The following is a 13,570-nucleotide window of genomic DNA, read 5'->3' on the forward strand; positions in this document are numbered from 1 at the left end:
GGGTGTGAGTGAGTGAAAGAGAGTGAGGGACAGAAGGCGGGGAGGAGAGGGGAGGGGTTGTGGAAGAAAACCGAACAGAAGAGAACAGAAATTCCGCTTACAAAGGCTTAAAAATACATTCTCTTGGCAATGACAAGGCGCGAACGCACATATCAAAGAGAAGGAGACGCTGACGATTTAATAAAGTAACTAAATACTTAGCGATATTATTAGATACTTATATTGTAAGATACTTAGGGAAAAGTTAAAAAAGAAAAAAAAGGAAAAGGATAAAGGTGTTACAAAGTTTCTATATATGATTAAAGATTATATTATTAAATACGTATTATATGTATATATATAGTATATATATATATATAGTAGATATATTATATATATCGTATACACATATAGGTGCGCATCTATATGTATATACATATAGATATTATATATACATATACTGTTTCCGGGTGGTGATCGAGCCTGTCGAACGATTCGATCGCATGCAGATTGCTGATCGTTGTTGGACACGCAGTGGCGGGCGCGGGCGCGCGCACACACTTACACACGCACATCGCACTACGTATACTATAAGACGTGTGTGCGCGCGTGCGAAAGTTGTACGCGTGAAAGATGCCAGTTAATTATCGATCTTCGGCGTATGCTATACGTTCTCTTACGATTAGTTACACGCAACAATACAGGTGCTCGCTTGTAACGTGCGCGCGCGCGTGCGCGTGTACGCACGACACACACACACATATATATATATATATATAAATATATACATATACGTGTGATATCGTTTGTTCCGATTTTTCTTTTTCACGTATGTTATATACAAAGCACACGTATATATATATATATATATATATATATATATATATATACATATATTTACATATATATATATATATATACATATATATATATATATATATATATATATATATATATATATATATATATTTTATGATTGTCGTTGTTGAATTCGTCGCATTACATAGGGTTTTACCCCCGTCCATCGCCGCAGTAGTAGACGTACTGGATACGACGTAATTGAGAAAAATAAAACTTCGGATTTTACGAGGTAAACGGATGACGAGAGAAACCTAGGTTACCGCAGAATCTTAGATGAGAATGGATAAAGTAACAAAATATTATAAATAATTATACTATTATACATTATATACATACATTATCTACATACTTATATACATAAAGGCGCATATAAATATGTAAAGGTCTAACGTTGTATACGTCGGGATGAGAGAGTCCGAGGATAGGATGATTTTATTACGGCAACGCTTTCTTTCGCTCGTGCGTGCGTATATATTTGATAATTGTCGCTCTTCTCTTAACCCTTTCTCTGCCCTTGAGTATTCGCTCCACGCGCGCCATATATCCCCGCGATCGTTCCCTTCCAAATTACACACCTTTTACATCGGTATGTGGATCTTGATCGCTTCCCCGATACGATGCGAGTAGATGAAAAGATCGTGTCGCGATACTCCGCGCTTCGGGATCAGAAGGGCCGTTAGATCAACGATCTATGAACTTATTTCTTCGTTACTCGATCTATGATGGTAAATAGAATATTTTTATGAAACTATCGTTCTAGCGACACGACCGTAGAATAATTTCAAAGCTACATTGTTAAATTACTGTTCACCGATTGTTATATCAACGTTTATCTATTGTTTTTTATCGTACAAACGACGACGTAGAGAATTAGAAGGAAAAGAAATTTTTCTAAAGGAAAAGCGTGGAGTTGGAGAATGACGACAGTACTAGGGTTAAGTTGGAACGTACAAAGGTCGATTTTCTGTTTTTCGCGGATATTTAGGATACATGCGATTAGACGAAACCAGCCTAGTACGTGTATATACATGTATATGTATATGTAGATGTATCTATATGTACATGTATATATACACAAACACACACAAACATATATATGTATGTATATGTGTGTGTATATATATATATATATTATGTACACTTTCACATATACACAGGCGTACACGTACAACACACCACACATACACAAATATACACATATGTATAAATATAAATATGAATTTTACTACGGATTGCAGCGTGCACGTGCAATTTGATCGGGAAACAACGAGGTCTCGATAAGCGTTCGATTTGACGATTTTTGTGATACCTGTCAAATATGTAAACGGCAAATCGATCTTCTCGATAGACGACCACGCTTTTCGTTTGTCTCAGTCACGATGTAATTTCGTACGGATGCCGGTACGAGAGTATTTTCAACGGGGACAAGACAAATGCTGCACCAACGACCATATTATTTACACCTCACGCAGGATGATTTTCGGCTTATATCTAGAGAAATCGCTGATCGCGTGCGAGTTGAACGTTAACGAGGATATTACACGCAAGATGGAAAAAAGAAAAAAGGAAAAAAAATCAGTACGGTGAATATCTCGCAGGAAGATAAATAAATAAATGAAGATATAACAGGCTGATGTTAAAGAGAAATGTCGCGGTAGAACCGATAGCGAACGAACATTTAGGATCGGTAATTGAACGTAGCCGATTACAACGGCTTTTCCTTTCTTCTGTCTTGTTCGATCGTAAAAAACATATTTCACGTTATCTGGTCGATTACATTCGAAATTGTTACAATTTTACAATTACAATCGATTTGTTCTTTTATTCGAAATATCGAAATCTTGGAGTCTGTTACAGTTCGCTGGGGGATTTTAATTAAACGTCGTGTGGTGATCGTTAACGAAAATTGGTGATCGGCCGAGTCAACGATCGATCGGATACTCGACTTTCGTTCGACGTATCGGTGCTATCGCGACCGATAACGCGTGCAATAAAACAGAATATGTAAACAATATTAATATCATTATATACAACATTTTTACGGCATATACGAATACGATGTAGAGAAAGCAGGTGAAGACAAGTTTAGGATAATATTACTTGTTGTTGTCTACCATAGCGTTGTAGTTATATACAATACAGGTAGGAAATTATAGGCAAGCCGAAGCGAATGAGAGGGAGAACGAGTGCGAGAGTGTAATGGAACTGAGAGTAAACGCGTATGAACGATGTACGAGTGTGTGCTAGAGAAAGAGAAAGAAAGAAGGAGAGAAAGAGATGTGAATGAGACGAGAGAAAAAGAGAGGAGAAAATTTGATGCAATTGACGAGCGTACATGTTATTATTACGTAATAGCAACTATATATATATTCACATATATATGTACTGTACATATACCTATGTGTATATATATACATACTCGAGAAAGCTGCTTACTTGAAAGCAACCAACAAACAACGGAAGAAAACAAAAAAATCAATGATTAACATTATATACAGAAGTCTATACATATAAACTTTAAAGAACGTGTGCCTATGTGCGCACGTGCGTACGCGCGCGTACGTGCGGACACTCGACAACCCCGAATCCACCCGATTCCCACCTCCTGCCCAACCGACCACCCTCCTTTGCAGCCTCTCTCTCCTTCCTCAACTCTGACATCCATCTATCCCCCTCTCTGCCTCTTCACCCTCATCTGTCCATCCATCCATCCATCCATCTATCCATCCATCTATCCCTTCTCCCCTACCCTTCATCCTTTCTCTTCCTGTCTTTCTGTATCTCCCTCCATTCTACTTCACACGCACTTGCGCACATATCCATGACGCATTACCGTAGCCGTGTTGTGTAGGGAATGTCTTTAACGAATAAGATACGATTTCTCATGTTACATGTTATAAGAAGCAAAAAAAAGAAAAAAAAAACGAAGCAGCAAAAGTAACTCAAAAAAGAAAAAAAAAAGATAATAACGAGACAAATCTCTTCTCCGGTCAGTTGCAGGATCGCTCGAACGTTGTCGAATCAATAATCCTGTAGACGATTCCGTGTTGTGTCGGGAAAAAAAAGAAAGAAAGAAAGAAAGAAAGGAAAAAAAAGAAAGAAGCAGAGAAAAGATAGAGAAAAGAGGAAAGGAAGAAAGGAATACGTGACACGAGAGAAAAGGCGAAGGGAACTTTCGTTGAGGAATGTACGCATATACTCTGTACATTACAAGTTGTTCGTATTCATTATTATTGTTATTATTATTATCGCTACGATTATTATAATTATTACTATTATTGCTACAGATATGTGTATATATGTATACATGTATAGCAGTGTGTATATACATATAGACACGTATTACGCGTGTTTTGCCAGCCGCGGCGTTCCTTTATTCGTGGCTCAACTTTTTTCCCCTCTTTCCAGCCGACCCACTTGCTATGCCACAGCCAATGATCGTGCTTTTCTCGTCGCAAAAGAAAAATCTACAAGTCGATTAACAAACCGGCCGAAATATGAGAAAATGAAAATGCGATTGAAGATGCCATCGGGATAGGTTGACGCGTTCAATCGTTCATCATTCCGTTTCGTTGCCATCCTATTGAAATTAAAGATTTTTCGTTTAAAATGAAATTACAAAAAGTTAGAGTATGTTAGTTGTTTCATTTTACGTTCAAAGACGAAACGATTACCGAAATGCATACTCGATGTTTCGTTATTCTATTCGTTTGAGACGTCAGCCTATAAAAGTATGTATGTATTTCTCTAGAGAATGCCATCACGCAAGGGTGCATGTAGAATGTACATACATATCTTTAGAAAAGTTCCTTTGAAATCACTTTTCAAGTTCTTAAAGTTGCTTTCTCTTATTCCATCGCTACGATGATATCACTTCCCTTGCTTATTGAAAAATATTTAACACTTTGTACTTTGATCTATCTACGTGTTTCTGGTTTTTTCCATTTACTAATCGGACGATGAAAAATTAGAAAAAATATTCCATTATTTTGTTCAACAGAGCTAATCGAGTATGACATTCTAGTCTAAGATATTTTCTTGGATATTTTTATTTTTTCGTTCTAAAGTATTAGTCTTAAAAATGAAAAAATATCGTGCTATCGGAATAATCTCGATCGAAACGTCAGCATATGGCATAAGAAGGAGAAAATGAGACGAGAGGATGCACGATCCGCGAACAATGAATCGGATATGCGGGTCAACGATGTCAGCCAGCGTTGTGACCAGTTTTTCCTTATACTTAACTTTGACCGAGAGAGTCCTCACGGCACGGCGTAGATGGAAAAGTCGGGCGGTGGGTTATCGATCATTAAGAACCAGATATATATGCATTATTCCGTACCAAGTACGGCTAGAGCTATCGAGTAATTTAATATAGAATTAAAACAGTCAACTGTATCGCGATTAACGGAGCACGAACGAAGAAAGGCCTGCATCGACCATCTTTCCTCCACACTTTTAACCCGATTTCCCGTTCCTTCCGAAAAAAAAACCCAGTTCCCGTTATTCTAATATTCCTGCCTCCCTCTAACCCTCAACAAAAACAAGATAACATATTGTAATCTATTGTAGATTGTTGTAGATAAATTATACGGTTTGACCGTACATTGTTACTTTTTGTCGACAATATAAAATACACAGATATATAAGTAATTAACGCCTTGTTCTACTTATTTCATTCTTCGTTTGATACACTTTATGGTGATGACATTATGGAAGAGGAAGATAATTCAATTTTGCCATTTCTCTTAAATTACTTTTAATCGTTTCTAATGAAGAGTAAAAAGAAATAATACAAGGAGAGAAACATCAATTAAGCGTACTAAATAATCTGAACTATCGCATTTCAACGTACAAGAAATTATTTACAGTTTTTATCGTCCTAAGCTATTATAGAAATTAGTGAGGAACAGATGGCATACTGGGTGAACCCACCACATCTATTATATCTGCTTTAACTTCCGGCTCGCTTTTTGGTAACAAGGCAGGTGGTATCGTTAATGTCTGAAAATTTAATGTAATGTTATTTCTTGAAACAATTGAGATTCCTTATTTAAATAATGTACCTTCCCTGGTGCTAAAGCTTCGTATTGGTGCCTCAATGATTGCAACTCGTAATCGCACGTCGATAACGCGCTTCGAAGTTCATAGTGTAAAACGATATCGCTCCTTAATTCGTTAAATTGTTGACATATTTGCTCCGTGGGTGGTGGATTTAACTCTGAAATATAATCGTATTATTAAAGTAAAATATAAAAAATGAAGAAAAAAATGAAACAATAAATAAATTGAATTTAAAGATACCTATACGAAGTTCATTAAGCATTTGTTCGATACCCTTCATTTTCTTTTGACCTAAACTACTTGGCAATTTTATTCGCTGAGAACGGAGGGAAACACCGCTATTTTTAAAATCTGGGAACTTAATTCCAGCGGATTCTACTGTCTAAAAATTTAAAATCATTTATAATAAATCTTTGTGTATAAACACAGTTAAAATCATTGACAAAATATTTACATGAGAAGTATCAGCTTTGTTTGGTCTACTTCGAGCAGAAGCTCCACTCTTCTTTGCAGGTTTTCTTTCATTCTTCCTTGGATCAGCTTGGTGATCAGCAGCTGTTATTAATTTTTGCAAATCTTGAGTCTTTCTATCCCTTTCCTTCTTCCTTTGTTCGATTTTTCTTAGCTCAGATAATAGCATTTGTTCCTCTTCTACTTGTTCCGGTGTCCTTTCAAACAATTTTTTTAACTGTTCTTTCCTGCGTTTCTCATGTTCAGCATCGAACATATAAACCTTGTCATTGTGAGACTTTGCCCTTGTTAAAGCTGCACACACTTGATAATACCTAAACGATTATACAAATCTATAAATAGAAATTACAAAGTATGCAATGTTTACTTGCCTTTCTTTTAAGTCCTCTACGGATCTTGCAGGGAACTTTGTACAATCCCACCTGTCTTTGATTATGATAAACCTTAGATCGAACCTCCTACACAAATCAAACAAGTGATCGGTTTCTGCTCTTGTCCAACCATTTGTAACCAAATGTTGAACATATTCTGCATTAGTATATGTTGGGATAGGAATCTTTTTATTAAATATAGCAAAAGGATATTCCTTTCCAGCATCTGCAACTCGTCTCCAATGGTGAAAAACAGCACCATCTGTCCTAGCGGGATTAGTAAATGGTGTCCACTTCCATGGTCTCACTTTTTTCATACCAAGTTTAGCCCTAACTTGTTTATATCCCTTTGCGGTATCCGTTGGAAATAGCGGAGGTACATCAGTATTATCTTTACAGAGCAATGCAAAGACTTCACGATGCATGCCCTCCGGTCTCTTCGGCACTTTGTATTCATATTTTTTACGATTTTTCTTGTCACTACCTATAATTGATTCCTTCGTGAGCTCACTTGTGGTAGGTACCTCGATGTCTAATATATCGCGGACATCTGCCATGCTATCAAGTTTCGACAAACTTTTGTCCTTCCTGTGTTTAGACATTTTACATTGAGGTTATGTTACAATCCAAAGTATTCGACGTTATATTAAATTTATAAGATAGAATCTTTATAACATATTTAAAAAGTAAAGCTTTTTATTTATTTTGTTATGTACATACATTGTTAAATATTCGCCTTCTCCTCATTCGCGATTCACAGACACCCAAAGCTGTATTAGTTCCTCGAACTGATTACATTCGCCCGGATTTTTTGAATGATTCCGCTAGAGGTTGTTGAAGATTTCCCCCACCTCTGTAGTTGCGAAATGAATGAAATTAGAAGTTATACATGTAATAAGTAATATCAATTATAAAACACTAAAAACAATACAATAAAATACCGTTTTATTGCACAAGTTAAAGTGTACATTAACAATTTTGAAATTATATTAATTATCCAGAAGATTATACAAATTAGTCAATACCATAATTTTTTCTATGCTTATGAAAGGCTTCTATCTAATGTTTCATATATACATCACATAATAATTCAGTTCTTTTGAAAGTGATAGGTAAAAATTCCACTTTTTGTAGATACTGATTGAGTAATCAATAAAATCCAATTACTTAAATCTATAACTTATAAAATTATAAATTTTACTATTTCTATGTACAATATACTTATTATTACATCTATTTAAACATATAATGATCCATCTGCTGGACCTAAATATCTCATAGATATAAGCATCACATCAATTAATGTCCACACTCCAAGTCCTCCAAAACTAAACAATTTACCAATTCCTTCTTGCCAATGACCTAAATAAAATCTGCAACACGTGTTTAAAATAAGAAGCATTTCTAATCAACATTTAATGTACTAAATATAACGTACCGATCGGCACCAAAACCTCCTAAAGTAATGCTCAAGAATAAAGCAACAGACCAACGATATCCCACAGTCCAATTGCATAATAAATTTTTCATAAACCTACGCCTTCCAAGACATAATATATCATCTTTTACTGTACAATTTGTTCTGTAATACTGTCGTGGAGAAGCTATAGAGCTACATGAATTCTTATGTTGACATTCATGCTCCCAATGATCTGTTTGATAGCAGTAACGACATATATACTTCTTTTGAAAGAATTGTTCACCCTTGAAGTTTTATATGTTAATCAGTATAAATACATGTCAGATACTAATGTAAGATAAAAAATATTAACTTGTTACTTACAATACAATCAATATTCTCTAAAACAGAACAATTAGCTACATATACAGCACCATATACGCAATTGGGATTTAAATCACATTTTAAACAATCTCCACTTAATTCTGAACAAGCAATGCCATTTGGACATAATCTTAAAATTTCTTCCTATCAACATTATAATTATTTAGACAATTTCTTGTTATTAAAACAGCAGTAGTAAATTTTATATTACCTTTGTACTAGTGTAAGCTGGTGTTGAGTTTACATTAGCTTCTTTTTGTGCATATTTGATTGCACTCTCTGTGATCAAAATTGTTAGTTGTAAGTATCTTCAAAAATAATTTGTACAAACACTTAAACGAACTATAATTACCATGATCATAACCCATATGAGCCTGCTTGGCAGTAGTCGAGAAAATTGCCAGAAGAATAAAAATCACATTTTTCGAATTAATATGAACAACATTCATTATGAATACTATTTAATTAATCAAACCAATGCTCCACATATACAGAAATACGATAATTTTTTACTTATTTATGTATAGAAAATCATAATTCTGTTCATTCTAGTAGCTCGTTCGAAATCTGAATAAAATTTTACTCCTCCTGATTATTAAAAGCCAATCTTAGAATTAGTTATAGATAAAAAATGATTGAATTTGCTCTTAATCAAAACAAAGCATTGTGATTTAAAAACTAATGATCTTGGACTTTTTGCACACATTCGTTCCTTTGACATTATCTAAATTCCTAGATAATATTTCGTAAATATATCTTAAATGTGAAAAGCGTGTCAGTTTGTAACAAATTTTTGCATAGGAACTATTATCAATTTGGACATTGTTTTGTTATAACATTTAAGTACTTATATATAAATTACATTAATTATTTTCTATTATTAGAACAATTTTATTTACTATTAAATGTACAAATAGACATATGAACCTTTACGATTGGCTGATATTTTCCTTGACCTCCAAGAGTAGATTATTTGTATTGCGTATTTCTAACGAATTCTGATTTAAAAGAGACTCTATATAATATTTCTTTTCAGGCAAATCATCTAACATATCGTAACTCGTAGCGCGTATGATAATATTCTGTAAATATTGAAAACTTGATTATTTTATTAATGTGAAGACAAGATAAGAGAGAATTTTCTCTCAAAGTCATTTGTGTTCGTATCAATAAAACCAATGTGAATTACTATCTAATGCTATAAACGAATAGAAAGCTTTTTCGTAAAGAAACGTGCAAAAATAATAAACTTGTGTGTAACTACATTTGTTTCTACTAATCAGCTGACTTCCGGAACTAATACGAGAGAAAATATTAGTGAGGCTTTTCATTCTTTTCACTTGACAGAACAGCATACCTGTAGAAGCAAACAAATCTTTTATTTGTTGACAATTTTGTGCATCAAAGACTGACACGATTAACATTTTGTAATCTAGACTTACTTGGAAAGACAGTAATTATAAACTCTATATAATCGTAATATTAATAGAAAATAATTCGGAGGTAAAAAGTATTCATTAACACATTTTTGTGATGTACAGTATTATAAGACAGTTATAACAGTTCTGTTTAATAAAATTCTATAACTATACATTAACTAAAAAAATAATTTATAATTAGTAATATTTATATATATTATATTAGTAATATTTCTATTCATAATTTAAAGTAAGCAAGCAAAGTAATTTTAGTCCATTTTTTAATAGATAATTTGCTGCTATCATCTTAAAAATAATATGAGTTCTGAAGAAGGTGCAAGTAACAGTCAGAAGAAAAATGAAACAAGATTAGAAGAAAATTTAAAAAAAAATGGTAATCAATCAATTGAACAATCGACTAAATCATCTAAAGTTATACAACTTGAAAGTAAATTAAATGGAGATCAAGAAAAATTAAGTAATAAATTAGGAGACAATAGTGCCAAGAATCATTTATCTTCAAAAGCTTCGATTGCATTTACTAATGGTACAAGATCTATGCAAAGTAATACATGTACTTTTACCAATAGTATGGATCAAGATACAAATCAAGATATATTGAATGCAAGTGTATCTTCCATGTTTTTAAATACCAACAATATTAAACCTCAAACTATGAATACTGCTGTTACAAGTCAATTGAAGCATAAGACTGTAATGAGCACGAGCGCTTTGAACTTGCCTAAGCCTCCAATGCACATAAATTTATCTTCCAGTCAAAATAACACACATGTGAATCATTGTATACCAGGTTCTTATAATACTGGTGCTACATCTAGTGCTACTTTATATTTAAATAATTCAGCACCAGTTTCATCTGCAATACAGCCAAATATATCAACAGCTAAACCAAACGAGGATATTGATATGAAAAATAATGTAGATTATATCTCTGGAATTGAAAAGTGTCCATCAAAAGTGTCATGTAGTTCAGATTCTAGTCCTGAAATGGGCAGTGTCTGGGCATCAAGGTCCTATGGATCTAACAGCCTATTAAATAATATAGGGGGTAGTATAGGTTCAACAAGTCAAGGAACATGTTGTTTTTTAAGACCTAACATTAATGGGAATAGGGAAGTGCCAGGACCAAGTGGATTACAAAAAGTGAGTTTTATTGTTGTGCTATAATATAATATGTTATAAATTCACATGTTTGTTAACTAGAATACACAAAGAGAACAGAATGAGAGGAAGGATTCAAGTTCTGGAAATGAAGGTGATATGTCGGATGGGGAAGATTATTGTATTTACATATACAAAGGAAATGATGATGTAGTTTATTTAATTCAAAAGGAAGAGATAAATCAAGGACAAGTGGAAGAACGCGAGGAAGATGAACAATGTCATAGTGGTAGATCAAGTCCAGAGATGGATTTTTTGGAAATGGATTTTGATCCTGGGCCTTCTTGTGAACAGGTATTGAATTGTGATGAGAAAATCATAATTCTCTCTCACTAGTTACTTTAACATTCTTAATATAGGATACAGGAGACAGTGATATGGCCTCTATAAATGAAGATATACAAAATATAGCGTTAGATAATGTAGATCCAGATCCAGTATTAAATGATTTAAGTAGTGGTAAAGTTGTGGCTAAACAAGGAATTACAGCAACATCTCAAAACCCAAAGCAAAGTGTACAAAATGTGAATAATGCAGAGCTTCAGCAATGTTCCAGCAGTAATCCATCTGTTCCTGAACCAAGCATACAGCCAAATTATCCTTCACCATGGATGCCAAGTACTAGTAGTAGTGGAGCAGGTACTTTACTTTTGTTATATTAATATACTTTGAGAAGATACAGTTTGTTTAAATCATTGTGTTAAATTGTTAATCTATAGGAAAATGGGAAACTACTAAAATACATCGTAAGAGAAAGTGTCCTCTTCAAGAATCATATGGATATCATAGTACAAGCGGAGACCTTATTTCACCAGGTGACAATAGAGATTCAGATGCTGAATTGTGGGTTGAATCTTCATCAGCTTCCGTTCCAGAAAATTCGAATTTAAGCTCTCGGAGAGTGAATCTCAGTTCAACTCTTTATCATCGTATGATGGCAAAGAAATTGATGCTCAATAAGCAAGCTGCATTTAATCAGAGTGGTGACTCAAATCTAGTTAATAGAGCTTATTATAATTTGATATATTTTTATGTATTACATGCAACTGTAATAATTTATGCAAGTGTTTATTTATATACATTTAGGAAAACGAATTATCTAATGAACGATTAGATGGCCTTATAATAGTTGAAAAGGTTATGCTATGGAGCGAACAAGAAGCTACTGTGAAACAAGTAACTCAAATAGCAACTTCTGCATGTGGTGCTACTGCTGCGATAAACGCTTTAGTATGTTTATTATCAAATATTTGTGCCATTTCAATATTTTTACAGTGATTTAATTAATTAATTAAATAATGATTTTTGTAGTTGGCTTTAAATGTACCATTTTCATTAGAAACATTAATAAAAGGTGTCAATACTAGGCAAAGAGAACTGGGTACGCCACTACCGCGATATTTATACAGTCGATCAATAGCTGGATCGACACACGGAGATTTGGCTCGTGGTATAGCTTTATGTACAAATGGGTCAGTTATAACAAAGTTTTTTGCATTTTATCCGGAAAGAAAAGTTTCATTATCCCATTGGTTACACTATTGGATATCAAAAGGTACGTAATCGATAAAATATGCGTGGCAAAAATATAAACATCCTAGTTTATTTTAGGTGCTGTACCGATAGCAACGCTAAATTTGCAACATTGTGGAGGAGGATATGATATTCCGGATGCATGGCATCATCAAATGATATTTGGTGTAGGACAAGCAGGAATTTATTTAACTAATCCATTAGAATGCTTACCTGAACAGGTAAAATTATAAACGAAATAGGTTATTTATTTAAATAATACATGTAAATTTTTATCAATTTTAGTATGTCTGGCATCAACTCGTAAGTCCTAGCATTTTACTAGTACGAAGAGATGATGTTTTGGCTCATTGGAATCCCAATACGGATTTAACACCACTTGCTGTTATGGATCAAAAGTGGCGAAAGCTCAATGTTTTTGGTATGTTTCATATTTATATTAATTGTAAACCAATATTGTAAACAATGAACACTATTCTTTTGTCATTTATTACTAGGTCAAGTTGTAAATATGATACGCGATACCCAGAGGCGCCAACTTAAGAATCGAACTACTAGTGTAACTCATATTCGTATTCCTGCATCTTATCAAGCAGGTATTACATTAGTTATGTGTGCAGACTCTGCAGCTGCTTCCGAATTGTTACATACCGAACAATTACCATTACTCTAGTCTTGTTGATCAAAATTATTAACATCCAGGCTGCCCCTTTTTATTTGTAATAGATTTAATTAGCAGGCTGGTCCGCACAATGTTATTGACAATGGCTCATTTACTAAGTAAGACAGCTGGGGTCATAATCGAAATAATTTACATTTTTAACGCAGATGTTTGTATTCAAAGAGAATATTAAGGATTAAAATATATTTCAATAGAATATTTCCGTTTTATATGCAGTTATATTTAT

The 13,570-nt window shown here is 33.8% G+C and overlaps 3 protein-coding genes and 1 long non-coding RNA gene across 8 annotated transcripts; 2 read left to right on the plus strand and 2 right to left on the minus strand.

Annotated features, from left to right (window-relative positions):
• The first annotated feature begins 877 nt into the window (after positions 1 to 877).
• Positions 878 to 5,497, plus strand: LOC110119626. Its single transcript, XR_002308112.2, has 2 exons — positions 878 to 4,027; positions 4,249 to 5,497. It is a non-coding gene; the product is annotated as an uncharacterized LOC110119626 (long non-coding RNA).
• Positions 5,498 to 5,582: 85 nt separating this feature from the next.
• LOC100644915 (DNA methyltransferase 1-associated protein 1) lies at positions 5,583 to 7,599 on the minus strand. The gene is made up of 6 exons (XM_048414770.1): positions 7,467 to 7,599; positions 6,747 to 7,334; positions 6,359 to 6,689; positions 6,145 to 6,286; positions 5,907 to 6,061; positions 5,583 to 5,844 (listed from the first exon to the last, which is right to left on the minus strand). Coding segments are annotated over exons 1-6 (1,323 nt in total). The 5' UTR covers positions 7,469 to 7,599; the 3' UTR covers positions 5,583 to 5,739.
• On the minus strand, positions 7,561 to 9,597 carry LOC100645039 (TM2 domain-containing protein almondex). 2 transcript variants are annotated; one of them, XM_012309026.3, is made up of 6 exons: positions 8,882 to 9,358; positions 8,741 to 8,808; positions 8,530 to 8,673; positions 8,185 to 8,450; positions 7,978 to 8,119; positions 7,561 to 7,599 (listed from the first exon to the last, which is right to left on the minus strand). In XM_012309026.3, the coding sequence occupies exons 1-5, from the start codon at positions 8,976 to 8,978 to the stop codon at positions 7,984 to 7,986; spliced, it is 711 nt and encodes a 236-aa protein (XP_012164416.1). In that variant the 5' UTR covers positions 8,979 to 9,358; the 3' UTR covers positions 7,561 to 7,599; positions 7,978 to 7,983. The 2 variants fall into 2 exon arrangements, with proteins under 2 accessions (XP_012164416.1, XP_012164423.1); XM_012309033.3 differs by lacking the exon at positions 7,561 to 7,599 and adding an exon at positions 9,457 to 9,597 and having other exon boundaries at positions 7,675 to 8,119; positions 8,882 to 9,117.
• LOC100645156 lies at positions 9,355 to 13,553 on the plus strand. Of its 4 annotated transcripts, none has more exons than XM_048414763.1 (10): positions 9,355 to 9,372; positions 10,236 to 11,111; positions 11,172 to 11,423; positions 11,489 to 11,768; positions 11,849 to 12,126; positions 12,216 to 12,359; positions 12,441 to 12,684; positions 12,741 to 12,883; positions 12,948 to 13,083; positions 13,160 to 13,553. In XM_048414763.1, exons 2-10 carry the CDS (start codon positions 10,266 to 10,268, stop codon positions 13,333 to 13,335), a joined length of 2,499 nt encoding a protein of 832 aa, XP_048270720.1. In that variant the 5' UTR covers positions 9,355 to 9,372; positions 10,236 to 10,265; the 3' UTR covers positions 13,336 to 13,553. The 4 variants fall into 4 exon arrangements, with proteins under 4 accessions (XP_048270720.1, XP_020720690.2, XP_048270716.1 ...); XM_020865031.2 differs by lacking the exon at positions 9,355 to 9,372 and adding an exon at positions 9,494 to 9,613; XM_048414759.1 differs by lacking the exon at positions 9,355 to 9,372 and adding an exon at positions 9,562 to 9,688.
• The last annotated feature ends 17 nt before the right edge of the window (positions 13,554 to 13,570 follow it).

This window comes from Bombus terrestris, chromosome 1, assembly GCF_910591885.1.
Source record: "Bombus terrestris chromosome 1, iyBomTerr1.2, whole genome shotgun sequence".
Lineage (NCBI taxonomy): Eukaryota > Metazoa > Arthropoda > Insecta > Hymenoptera > Apidae > Bombus > Bombus terrestris.